Here is a 13,840-nt window from a genome sequence, read left to right as displayed (position 1 = left end):
TTGATAGATCACATCTATACGAGTATGCGAATCGTGCTACGCATCGGTGTTTTTTCAAATTTTTAAACCTGTCGCTCTAACATCTCTCTGATAGTATGATTTTTTGAATTCTAGTTATAATCTAAAAAATAATATAAAAACATTAGGAGGGATTGAATATAATTTGAGTGACGTTAATGAGGTTTTCTAAATTATTTTAAATAATATGAAGCTAATTCTAATTTCAATAAAGTGAGAGAGTTTTTAGGTAAATTGTTTAAAAATGAGGGAGCTGATTAGAATAATTAAGGGAGGTGGTTCTAAAATCATAAAATATAAATATTACAAATACATAGTTCGGTTGAGAAATTTTCCTCCTAAAGATCCGGCTATCATATAGTGTAGAAATAATAAAGAAGAGTTGTGTTGGATGACCTTTGGATCTAGCTTATGATGTGGAGAATCTAAAAGTTTATGAGGTGTGAGTCGTTTAATAGTGTGGAACAAGAGTGTTATATCATTATTAAAGTCAACAAATACAACTGGGCTTTTAGTGGGCTTCGGTTGGGTGTTTTTTGTCGGGTTTCTACTAGGTTTCAATTAGAGTTTTTTTAGTCGGTTTCGGTTGGGTTTTTTAGTGTCGTACGACACAGGCAATATACTAATACTGCTACAAATTCTTCATGAGATAGACAAACATTCCAAATCTAGAGTTCTTCTTAATTAGAACTTCATGTAAGAATATCTTTAATCTCACCTCACGTATAAACATTTTGAATATCATAGCACGTATAATCCTTGCAGCTGCAACTAGGGGTGTAATATGGGGTGGGGTGGGTCAAATAGTGATGGGTTGGGGCGGGGTGGGTCTAGGGGAATACAAATCCAGTGGTCCCTGATGGGGTGGGTTAAAGTGTCATGTCTTAGTACCATCACCCGGCTTGTTGGGTTAGCTTACGGGGTAGGTTTTGGGCGAGTCATCCAGGTCGGATGGAAATCATTTTAGCCAATTTCAACAAAAAAAAAATTCAAATTCTACAAGTAATATATTTCCAATTCACAACATAGAGAAAAAAATTGAATCAATCAATGAAAAATAAACAAAAATAAAAAAAACTTGAACTTGAACCCAAAACCATATCTACAAATTTGAAACTTCTTTATCGTGATTTACCATTTGTAAATTGATTATTTTCCATAACATGATAAAATGAATATGGGAGCGAGGATCTATGATACAAAACAATAAAATATAAACTAAAAGAATTCGAAATTAATACAAAAATAAATAATTAATTTCTAAAAATTCGAAAGTTGAATTTGAACTTTTGATATTTGCCCAATGTTCAAACTTAAATATTTGAAATTGATGTTGAACTCATAAGTTTGTGTTAATATCTCCCAAATTTCTACAAACGTTAAAAGAAAATATAAAAATATTAGACTTGAGTTTTGAAATTGTGCGGGTCAACGGCTTTTGAGTTTTGACACGGTGCGGGTCAGGTTTGAACATAGAACCTACACTCATAGCTCGACCGCGTAAAAACGGTGGAAGGGTGGGATGCGTCTGTTTTCGGGTCGGTGTGGATTTGGGTGGCGGGTGAAGACCGGGTGCCCTACCGGATGATGGGTCAACGGTTTTTTTTTACACTCCTAGCTAGTAGTTACAACATCAGAAATATTCCATTACAAATTTGAAAGTGAAATAGAAGTTCTATACCTATGTTGATGTTGAACTTTTACCAATTGTATTTGTATAACAGTGGATTAAAAATACAAAAGGTTATGCATAATATGGTGGCATAGAAATATATCTTATCAATTGCAATAGTGATTTACTAGCTTGTAGGCATGTACATACGCATCGGCTCTTTTGAAAACATTTAAGTTTTTTTAAAAAAATTGGGACTACTGTTTTAGTTGCTAACCAGTTTTAATTTTCTAACAAATTGTTTTAAATAAAGTTTTAAAAACTCGTTTTTTCAATTGGGAGAGAGATCCTATTTTAATAGGAGAATAATTCTAGTTTTAATTAGATATACTAGATTTTTCCTTTTCAATAGGTGATGAATTCTCATTTTAATAGGAAAATAATTCCCGCTTTAATTAGAAATGCTATAATTTGTTTTAATATGAGAGAAGTTCCTGTTGTTATAATAGGAGAGGAATTCCCGTTGTAAAAAAAGATTTTCATTTTTCAAATAGGAGAGAAATTCCGTTTTAATAGGAGATGATGTAGAATTTTAATAGAGCTCAAAAAATACCCTTAGATATTATGTTAGTCCCTTTGCCAAGAGGAAGTGAGATCCTATATATGGAAAAATAAAATAAAGTGATTATCAACAAAAAATTACTTACTACATAAGTACATAACCAAAACTCAAAAGAGCTTCAAGAATGTAGTAAAATAGTGACAAACAAACCAAAAATACATTGCATTGGACAAACCCAAAATACGAGCCAGAACCATAAAAATAACAGTTATGGTACTAAACAAGGGTTCACACATGGACACGTTGCTACATAATGTCTTCAGCAAGACGCGAGGCTGTTAACGTGTTGCACATATTGGAACGATTGCTTTGTCTTCAAATTTTATAGTCTTTTCATCTCTTGCTTCTCTACATCATAAGCATAATGGCAAATAGCTTCACTGCCAGAAGAAAGCAGAAACACCATCAATCTTCCATCTTTCAAGGTTCCAATAAACTTGAGGTCTTGTCTGGCAGAATGCTTGGTGCCGAAAGGATATTTGGACCGGTCAGAAATCATGGTGCGGGAAGAATAATTGGTTGGGCATTTTACGGAAATAAAATATTGCTTCACCCACTCCTTTGTATGGATATCCCTCAGGGACCATATCACCCATTCATTAGCATTTTAACGCTTATCAGCAAGAGTAGCAACAGGTTTATCAACACCTTTCGGGATAGAGATCATCAAGCAGCCTATGAAATGCGTTAACGTACGTATCAAATGAACCAGTCTTGAATCAACATGGAAAAAATGTTACCATCATTGTCTTCGAGGTGAACAGTCTAACAAGCCATGAATGATGGAACAGTTATACTTGGGCAGTTGGGCCTGACAAGCATTATATGATCAAGTGTAGGACCCCTTTGTCCACTTCTTAGGCATACTCTTGTCGTCCGATGAGACACCAAGGAGCCCCTTCTGGACGCGCCAACCATCGCCAGAAGCCCAGAAGGTATGAGCTTTATGTTCATGAACACAATCCAAATTGAATCAATACCACAACTCATAGACTCCTTTGCCAACAACTCTCTTTTGTTCATGCCTAAAGTCAAGGGCACGCTGGTTCCACTATGTTCATGAATGGCCGTTTCTGTAGGGACGCCGATTTGCTTGAAGTCCCAACGACTACTTGGGGAAAAGAACATGAATAGTCTCATGATCTTTAAGAGCTAATCTGGTTAGGAATTGCGCAGCGGAATGGGTTTACACCATTGGAAACGGAACATTAAGAAAGAAAAGATAAATCTAGACTACCCGACACATGATCAAATTGGATATTATTGTAATTAATTGGTTTGTGTTGAGAATGAAAAATGAATACTTGAAATCGATTCTCAGACATAATCCAAATTTGATAGTGGCAGTGGATACAGAAAAAAGGTTCAACTTTCTCTTTTTATTTTCTTTTGGCTCTTCATACTCTTCCTTCTTTGGTAAAAATGAGTCTGATAATGTACATCAGTGGGAAGTAGCAACAGTACATCTAGTATCAATAAACATGAATAACGAGACGAAATTATTTTCACCTTCCTTCACCAATTATCTCGTGTAGTATCGGCTGACTGTCCACTGCTGGAGAGTTATCTGCACCAAACACCATACTTGCATTTGATGATGAGTCAAATTGGCTACTATAGGGAGCTTGGGATGTCATTGATCCTAAAGTTCCATCCTCGCTCACAAAGGTTGTGGCATCTGTGAACTGACAATCGGTCAAATAACCTGGCTTCGATGTAACAGTGCTCACTTCGACGTCTCCTGTCAGCATGCTCACTACTCGTGACATTGGAGGCCGGAGATTTGGTGATGCTTGAGTACACAAAAGAGATATTCCTAGCATCCGAATGGCTTCTTCTTTGTTGAAACTGCTTAATGTTGGATCCACCAGCTCCAAGCCTCGATTAGTTTCATACAAACTCCAGGCCTAAAAGATCATGAGAAAACAATACAACGTATTAAAATTGCAATATTAGTAGCCCCAAAGAAATAACATGAACCACTTATACTTTTCATACCCATTCAAGAAGATATATCCTTTCTGGTTCCAAGTTTGCGACAGAATTTGGACGCCCGCATAAAATTTCTAAGGTCACAACCCCAAAGCCAAACACATCAGCCTTCTCCGTTAGATGGCCACGCATAGCATACTCGGGGGCGAGATAGCCACTTCAATAAACATCCAACAATATTTTAATTTGGGGGTAATTACTAATTCAATACTGGTTTAAAAAATGAAAAACGAAAGAAAAGACCTGAAAACATTAAATTAAAAGCGTGTATCTGTTGTGTATACTAATCGACTTCTGTACTGCAGCATCAGCCAGAAGTTGGATTGTCTAGCATTCAAGCACCATCAGTACACTTGTTTGTAAACCAACTCTGATGGGGTACTAGGAATCAAAACCACATAATGGAAGTGTCAGAAGAGCTCTTACATTGTCCCTGCGACTCTTGTGCTAATGTGAGTTTTCTTGTCATCATAAAGCTTTGCCAAACCAAAATCTGAAATTTTGGGGTTCAGGGCAATATCAAGTAAAATGTTACTAGCCTTCACATCTCTGTGCACAATCCTGGGCTTTGATTCCTCATGAAGATAAGCTAAACCTTGTGCTGCTTGCAAGCATATGTTGTAGCGTGTTGGCCAATCTAAATGTAAAACAGTCTTTCCTGCATGGCAGTTGGACCCGTTCAATGAACGAATGTTAAGAATAGCTCTTAAGATGCAATTAAACAAAAAGCGCGCACAGTTCAGATTGCTTACCAAAGAGTGCTTGATCAAGGCTTTTATTTTCAAGATATTCATAAACAAGGAGTCTGTTCTCTGCTTCAATGCAACATCCATACAATTTTATGAGGTTGCGATGGTGGACAGAAGAAATTATGGAAATCTCTGCAACAAATTGACTCTTTCCTTGGTGAGATGGTACTAAGAGTTTCTTCACGGCTATTTCTCTCCCATCAGACAGCATTCCCTGTGGGATGATAAATGCTAATAAGTCGCTAGTATACACACACATGTATGTTTACAGGTGCATAAGTTCTTGTTTGAAAATCCAACTATACTTCGATATTACCTTATAAACAGGTCCAAATCCTCCCTCTCCTAACTTATTTCTTGGACTGAAGTCTTCTGTAGCAGTTCTCAGCTCAGCATAACTGAAAATATTTGGCTTATTGTCTATGGCCCATAGAAGCTCTGGAAATCAATGAGAACACGAAGTATATATTGTAATACGTACTTCCAGAAACAAAGGAAGAAAAAATTAATTTTGTTTTCCAAAATGACGTATCCTACTTCGTTTATTGATTGTAAGGAAGTACTTACCATCGTCTTCTTTGCTTCTTGATCTTTTCCTTCTAAAATAAAAGATAGTGATAGCACATATAATGCTCAGAAGCCCAATGGAGACTGTGACACCAACAATCATGCCAGTCCTATTATTTGAAGTTTTTGAACCCGTAGGTGGACGGTTACTGACAGTTGGTTTGAAATCTGATAGTAGCTAAATAGTCAGAGTAGTGGCACAAGTAATTGACACCATTAGCATTTACAGTCTGTTCACTATTTACCAGGTGTAACACTGATAGCCGAAATGGATGGTCCGTAATAACCTTGTACAGGTATGCAGCAGGTACCCTTTCCAGCCCAGAAGAGATGAATCTCAAGGAAGTTCTCAGATACCCGAACTTTGTATAATCTTTGAACAGCTCGGTTTACGGAACCACCAGCCTCCCTTCTTATGTCAAAGTCCTTGACACGCAGCCCCCCCTGGCACATAAATAAGTATGTTTCAGAAACATTAGAATACTCATTCACTTTTCTTGTATAATAATAATAATCATCAAGATACAAATTAGATATGTTATAATTAAAAGGAAGTGGGTTGGAATAGCATCTATAAACTCCAATGAATCAGCAATATCTAAATCTTTTCACCATTTCTATCGATGGCAATGTTTTATTACGATTGATTCAGTAACTTTAATTGCTAAACATTTTAAAACCAAGAATATTGTAGACATTTAAATTAGGAATATCACTGAGTTGCGGATTTTTTAGATAAAGGCTAATCTCAAAGTCCACACACGTAACATTATATGGCCAAGGTGGATACATTTGGTAATCTCAGGGCCACTCTTTTTCTAGAGATACATACATATTTCTTAAAGAACATTGTCAAAATTGTAAGGCCTTCTTAACCATCTCCTCTTCTGGAACGATTAAAAAAACTTGTAAGGCCTGAAGAAAATGCTTTTTTTTTAAAAAAAAAATGCCTACCTGTAGATATATATCAAAAACACGCCTTCCCAGACTCTGCCAAGTTCTTGAACTTGCAGGAGGAAAACCAGTCTCTGCAAACTGCAGGTTTACGTTGTAAATTCCATTCTCAAGACCTAGGCCATAGTATCTTAGTGATCCAGGGGACAGCCTTGCTGTCTGGAACAGCTCTGGATCTAAAGTACCTGTAGCTTGCCCCATGTCGGTTTCAACGTATGAAAGGTTGACACTTCTTTCAGCAAAAAGTCCTACATTACTGACTGCCCATCTTCTAGTATCTGTTACATAATATGATGCTGGGCCAACATTTGAATTTTCACTCTCATAAACTGTTCCATCACGAGATGTCTTCTCTGGGCCACCACATTTGATTGCAAAGGAGGAATCTGCAGACCAGAGAAAGGAAGTTGTATTATCTTCATTCTAGTGGAAGAACCTTAATCCATTAAGATTTTTAATTGTCATGTACTGCCTGGAATGTGATACTGTGTGTCATATCTTGCTGATGGACAAATTATTAGAAGCTCCTACAAAGTAAATGCATGCAGCAGTGACATGTTTCCTAATACATGCTAGTGATGAAACTGAAGAGTTCTTACAGCGTGGAGGGTCACTATTACAACGAAATTGTCTTTGAAGGCAATTTAGTCCTGAAGCCAAGGCACTGTTACATGATAGGAACATGATCAGAACTTGATGTAGAGGAAAACAATTGATTGCAATAAATGAAAACAACAAATATACGATAACATTTAGAGGCAACAAAAGCACTGTTGCCCTGCTGACAAATTTTGTTTTCACTTTTCAGAAATTTGTTCAAAAACTTAAAATGCACAGTTGCTTACCCATTGTTTGAGGAAAACGTCAAGTTGTTAGCTACCACATTCCTGATAAGACAGTGTGCAGGAAGCTATTGTAAGTATACCAGGGATCATTCTAAACATTAATATCATGAATTACGAAATCAAAGGATTTCCGAGTAAGTTATATATTGTGATTCTTATCGAATACATGCTCATGGAAAAATAAAAATTAAATGGCAGTGGAATATAAATCTTTGAAATTCAGTCCTTTCTTAATCATTAGAAATGTGGCATTTGGATATTATATTGCCTGACAGAGCAAGTTCATAAAAAATAATAATGTGTAGGTATGCCACATTTTACTGACATGTTTCTTAGTTTAGTTAGCTTAAAAAAGAAATAAAATACTCCTGACATTTTTCTTGATCACTTGATTCATTGTTCCTCTACTATTTATATGATTATAAAGTTTACTGAGCTGCAGAAGTTTGTAGCACGTTCTATTCCTGATAACTAGAAACCATTGCTATTGCAAGAAAAGAATAAGAAAGGAGAAATAAAGAGGGATTTTACGCTAGTCTACGAAAAGATAATGAGCAGTAAATACTAAAATAGAGAAATGCATAGGTGTAGAAATGTAGGTTACAGAAACAAGTTTGTTATATCATCAGACATACAGTGATAGATTTCTCTGGGTTTCCCAAGGTGGTAAACTTCCTGATAGTCTGTTGTATGACAAATCTCTGCACATAATCATATAGGCAAGGTCATTATGATCTGATTTATTTAATGAAGAAAAATAAGTATGGCTGTAATTGTAAGTAAATTGTTAACAAGTGATGATAAATGCACTCAAGGAACCGAAGAAACTTTTCTCAAAAAAAATAATAAGAAGAAGAATTAGGAGTTACATGGTGAGAAGTGACGGAAGCTTTTCAGGAGGAATAGTACCAGATAAGCTATTGTTCCCAAGAAACCTGCTCATTAAATCAATGTCAGGGTAAATACACAGTATTAAATCCTACTAAGAAGAAAGAAACGGAAAAAATTAGGCATTTGAAGGACTGTAAGAGATTCTTACAAATTAGAGAGTGAAGTCAGATTGAATATAGCGCTAGGGATCTGTCCAGTTAAATTGTTGAAGCTGAAGTCCCTATATAAAGAAGAAAACTTATAACAACAGCTGGGAACCAAAACATATCGAATGGAAACTAAAACTTAAACTAGTTTTCACTCACAATCTCTGTAATTTTTGGTATTCTCCAATGTTGGAAGGAATATTTCCAGAAAGCAAAGTATGTCTCAAGACTCTACAAATCAAGGAGTATGTGAGATTCAGTGACCCATAATGCAGTACTACTGATTACTTGAAAGTGTGCTAGCTGACTTACAAGACATTTAAATCCTTCATGTCTCTCACAAAATCCAGCGATGAAGTCACATTGTACAAATCACTTATACGCCTAAACATTAGATAGTGTAATCAGTATATAAATACACTGTGCGAGAAAAAATTGAAGTTGGGAAGTGACCTAGAACCACATACAGATCGTTCAATGAAGTCAAATTTGAAAAGCTGGATGGTATTGGACCTTCAAAAGAGTTTCCTTCAAATCTCCTGCACAACAGTTTGAGTAAAACGTAGTGTTAATACATCAAGTAAGTAAAAAGGTACACAACTTTGGTAAACAAGACAACTTTCAGAATTCATACAGAAAAAATTTGTCGAAGCCTAGAATAGTAGAGAAACCAACCAAGCATAATCAGCCAATCAGTGGACTCAACTCAATGGACTTTTGAGCTGAGTCAAGCATTCACATTTGGAGACAACAAACTTGTGGAAAGATGGACAGATGATCAAAAGTTCCAAAAGAAGTTTAAATTGAAAATAAAAATCCTAACTTACAAAGACGTAAGTTTTGTCCAATATCTTCCAATGAAGTCGGGTATAACTCCTGTCAAAGGAGTACCTGCTGCCCACCTGAAACTCATACAATTCTTCACTGTAAAAGGAAAAAAAGATATACTCGATATCTACTGAACTAAAGAGCAAAAAACTAGAGGTAATAATATCTTACATGGTTTGCATGTTTACAAGATTGGAAAATGTTGAAGGAATCTCTCCATTCACACCAGCACTGTTTATGTAACTGCAGATTAAAGATATTATAAAATAAATACTCAATTTTCAACAAGGCACCTCCACCAACCACCGTCACAAACAATCATATTGCATTTCCATTTAGATGATTTTGAGGAACCAGCACAGCACAAGGGTGCTGCAACAATTTTCATCTGGAGTACATTATTTCTTTAGTTTGTTCTTTTGCATATTATGTGAGTTCAATCAATGATGATTGGGGTCGTCATAACTATTTAGTCTCCGAGATCCAGCATAGCTGTTACAGAGCACTACTTGAAAGGGAACATCCTGCTAAACAAGCGGATAGGACCCCTACATGACAGTTTAAAATGACTTATGTCTACCCTAGTTTAGGTTTTGTAAGGAAGAACATACATTTGCTCGAGGTTGACTAAAGATCCAAGCTCCGAAGGAAGTGGCCCAGAGAAGTTATTTGAACCAAAAGACCTGGAAAAACATTGGGAGAAAACAATTGCTTTTTGGATTTCCGAGTCTATTACACCTATCCAGTAGTACTTCAGTGTAGCATGAAATAGTAACAATATAAATAATCCTCTAAAATTTTCATCATCAAATTGTTCAATATCTTACAATACACGTAAATTTCTTAGTCTTCCCAACTCTGCTGGAATGGTCCCAGATAATGCATTATGAGCAAGTGACCTAATGAAACAAAAAACAAAACGAATGGAAGAAAGAAAGGAAAAGAATGGTTATATTATATAACACCTTGTAATGACTAATGACTACTAAGAATGTCGAAACTTACAAGAGCTCCAACGACAATAAATTGCCAAGAAATGCTGGCAAGGGACCTGTTAAGTAATTTTGGTCCAGCTTTCTGCATAAATAAATGAAAGTAAAAAATCAATGAAGACTTTATACCAAGTAGGAAGGCTTCTTTGAATGAAGAAAGGATTTGCTTGTAGAGAGAGAATTTATACATGAAGGTTAGGAAAGTCAAATCTGTGAGCTCTTCTGGAATTACTCCTACCACATTCAATGCATATACCCTCCTGAAAATTTCAAATAATCCAATTTGTATTAGGAATACATGATGCATACATCTCTTATTGACATATCACATACCAAAACAAGAAAATATTTTAATCATTTATCTATTATTAGTAAGTTGCCGCCTTTTGGGTGAATGCATGCTTGATCAAAGACCCCTAAACCTCTACTAACTGGAGAATCCCCTCATGAATATTATTCAGTGTGTATTATTTGAGAATTTTCTTGCACTAGTACATGAGTAAAAGTTACTTTATCATTCTTTTAATTGATTTGTTTCTGTATTTCAGTTGCAAGTTAGAACCTAGATTATAACACCCCGTGTTTTTCTTTTACTTTTCCTAGGATGGATATTAGCAAGGATAGGAAACCAGTAGAGTTAAGGGATAACCTTCCTTCCTTGTTTTTAGGAGAGTTTGAAAACAAAAAGGAATACACACGGAGTTTTTTTTCAAAAAAAAACGCGGAGAGATATATACAGAAAAGAAAGGAAAAAAGAGAAAAGAGTTTTAGACAGATAAAAAAAAAAATACGAGTGCTGAAGGTTGGGGTAAGTATGGTTACGAGGGCTGGCCGAGTTGAGCAGTTCAGGTGTTCAACAACTACTCCAAATACCAAATCATAAATTTAAAGGTTGGTTCCAGTTTTGAGCATTTAAATATTTGGTTATATAGGGTCATAATGTTCGAATTATATGGCTCTTAGAACGTAATTATAAGGGGTTGTTATTTTTTTTATCATCTCTAGAAATAGTGTACAGAAAGTTAGAGTCTTAGAGGTAATGTAAAACCAAGTGGAGAAGCTATCGAAACAAGGTTATATTTCTAGAATTTACAAGTAAGATAAACTAATAAATTTTTTTAAGGTGCGACCTGAATGCACAAAGTTACTCTTTGTATATATATATATATGTCATGATAACTATGGCTTTAACTAGTGTTGATAACAACTCGAACTATTTGTCTAAGCTAAGAGTTATATACTGCCGAAAGATGTTTATGCCAAATAAATTGAGTTTCGCAGGTTAGTATATTGTAGTTTGGTTTGGTTTGGTTGAATTGGTAATCGGGTGATGTAGGGGAATGGATATATGTTTGGTTGTTGTTTGAGTGGTGTTGAAGCTTTGAAAAGGTCATGGGCGTCAAAAGCGATTTTGGAGCAGTGAGGGATTCGAGTGTTGATTATATTAATAGGTTGGTTTTTTAAGGGGGAACAAAAATGAACCGTTTCATGGTGTTTGGTGGTCGCGTTGTGGTCGTTGATCGGTGGAGGCGGTGTGCTTGGTGAGGAAGAAGAAGAGCAGCGATTCTGTTCTTTTCGTTTGGCTTGGCTTGGGCCGAAATCATATTTGTGGGCTTTAGTGTTTTATTTTCGATTTCACATATGGGCTTAAGTTTAATGAGAATGGGCTTGTGAAAGGCTAAAGACTTTGGGCCTTAGTCTTTGGGTTTTTGGTTGGATGAGTTTAGGATTGGTTGACTGCTGTTGACTTGGGAGGTTGACTCTGACTGTTTGACCAAGTTTGACCTTTGACTTGGCTAAGATTAGGTCCATTAGGATAGGTCTAGGGTTATTAGTGTGTTGGGCTTTAGGCTAAGACTATATTTTTTCATAAGCGGTACGTGTATTAATTAAAATGTGAAAATACATTCTTACTATAATTATTTTATGATATATGACGCTATGACACTTAGACATCAGGAAAATTAATTACATGTGTCACCTATATCTTTATAACTCTCCACGTCTCCTAGTTGAAATAAAAAGAAATGTTTATTTATGACTAGTGAAGTAATGTAGGAAACCGCCCTAGAGAGGAACTAAGGTATTCGCCTTGCAGGTTGGTTCTATTCCTCGAGTGTACGAGAATGTAGGTTTGGATTCCTTGAATGTACGGGAATGACCTGTTAGTTTTATGCCCATAAGAGACTGGGTTTTATAAGCATTAAAAGTCCATAGATGGTTGTAACGCACAAGTACGAGTTTACAATAGGGATATATGATATTTATGCGAGACAAATAAGTGTAAGAGCTACGTAAGGCTTGATTCCAATCTTGAAAGATTTGGATACGTAGGCAGTTTTGAGCAAAAGTGCAGCCACCATATTACATATTATATATTAGTTTTAGTGATAAATATATGTGTACAATGTTAGTATTAAATTGTGTACGTGATAGTACGTGGTGGTTTAAAAAGGTATTTAGTGAATGTGTCATGAATGACTTGTTAGTGTAATGATAAGTGATATTTCCTAAAATGCGGGACGAACTATGTGGTATCAATTAGACTTCAATGTCTTAAATGAGGTTTTGATTTTTGAATGGAAATTTGACTGGTTGAGATAAATTCTTTTATTGTGATGTCTAACTCTATTTTTACGGGAGGGTAGGATCCGTTAATCTTATATGCAGGGACGTAAATATCTTACCTTAAGACGACGTGCTAGCTTAAAGGTAAAGTGTATCAAACTCATATTTAAATAAGTTATCATATGTGTATTTAATAAGTGGAATGTCAGTGGTATTTATACTGAGTTAATTTTGGGAAAAAATTGGGTTATTAGAGTTTCGTTTCATCCTGAGTTTTCAGATGATTGAATAGGGTGACGATTGAGATATTTATATCTTAGAAATTTCCTATTTTAAATTTTCTGGAAATTTGGGGTGTGACAATTTGGTATCAAAGCCAGGTTAGCCTAGATTTGGAAGGTCTAGGTGATCCTCGGAATGTGGCTATTGGGTGTGTTTGAGTTTAAGATGTTTGGAGTACTAATAGAAGTCCGTTTTATTTTAGGGTCATGGCTGGAGATGACAATGACATTACTGGTACTGGAAGTAATACCATATCTGTTGATTTTGGAGCAATATTAACTCAGATGGTGCAAACCATTCAGAGTGGTCAACATGCTAATCTAGGTGATCCTTTTGCTAGGAGAAACAAGGATTTTGCAACTTTAGGAGGTCAGAAGTTCAAGGGAGAGAAAGGGCCATTGATGCTGAGAAATGGGTTAATATGTGTGAGTCCGTGTTTGCTAAGATGCAACTCACTGAGATGCAGAAGCAGGAATTGGCTTCTCACCAGTTGGAGGGGTCAACTTTATTTTGGTGGAGGTCTATCAAGGATAATGTGGATGTAAGAACTATGACTTAGGAGGACTTCCAGTTAAGATTTGAATGAAGGTTTGTTCCTAATGTTGTTAAGGAGCAATTAACTGAGATTTTTAATCTGACCCAAAGAGGGAAAACTATTGTGGAGTATGTGACTAAGTTCAATGAACTATCGAGGTATGCTCCTTATCTAGTGGATACCCAAGTAAAGAAGAACCAGAAATTCATCCATGGACTAGAGCCATATCTATCGAAGTT

At 35.9% G+C, this 13,840-nt stretch overlaps 1 protein-coding gene across 1 annotated transcript in view; it reads right to left on the bottom strand.

Annotated features, from left to right (window-relative positions):
• The window catches only part of LOC147517691 (uncharacterized), a 28,749-nt gene that overhangs the window by 9,654 nt on the left and 5,255 nt on the right, over positions 1-13,840 (bottom strand). Inside the window, 22 exon segments of the mRNA XM_086593678.1 lie at positions 3,762-4,159; positions 4,251-4,401; positions 4,671-4,902; positions 4,997-5,207; positions 5,310-5,431; positions 5,561-5,728; positions 5,806-6,004; positions 6,515-6,900; positions 7,114-7,178; positions 7,360-7,401; positions 7,995-8,060; positions 8,229-8,294; positions 8,399-8,470; positions 8,556-8,627; positions 8,709-8,780; positions 8,864-8,935; positions 9,224-9,298; positions 9,396-9,467; positions 9,836-9,907; positions 10,052-10,123; positions 10,230-10,301; positions 10,405-10,476. Coding sequence (XP_086449804.1) covers positions 3,762-4,159; positions 4,251-4,401; positions 4,671-4,902; positions 4,997-5,207; positions 5,310-5,431; positions 5,561-5,728; positions 5,806-6,004; positions 6,515-6,900; positions 7,114-7,178; positions 7,360-7,401; positions 7,995-8,060; positions 8,229-8,294; positions 8,399-8,470; positions 8,556-8,627; positions 8,709-8,780; positions 8,864-8,935; positions 9,224-9,298; positions 9,396-9,467; positions 9,836-9,907; positions 10,052-10,123; positions 10,230-10,301; positions 10,405-10,476 — 2,829 coding nt within the window.

The sequence above is a fragment of the Coptis chinensis genome, chromosome 2 (assembly GCF_015680905.1).
Source record: "Coptis chinensis isolate HL-2020 chromosome 2, ASM1568090v1, whole genome shotgun sequence".
NCBI lineage: Eukaryota > Viridiplantae > Streptophyta > Magnoliopsida > Ranunculales > Ranunculaceae > Coptis > Coptis chinensis.
The sequence above is the reverse complement of the archived record's forward strand: the minus strand, read 5'-3'. Positions and strand labels throughout refer to the sequence as shown.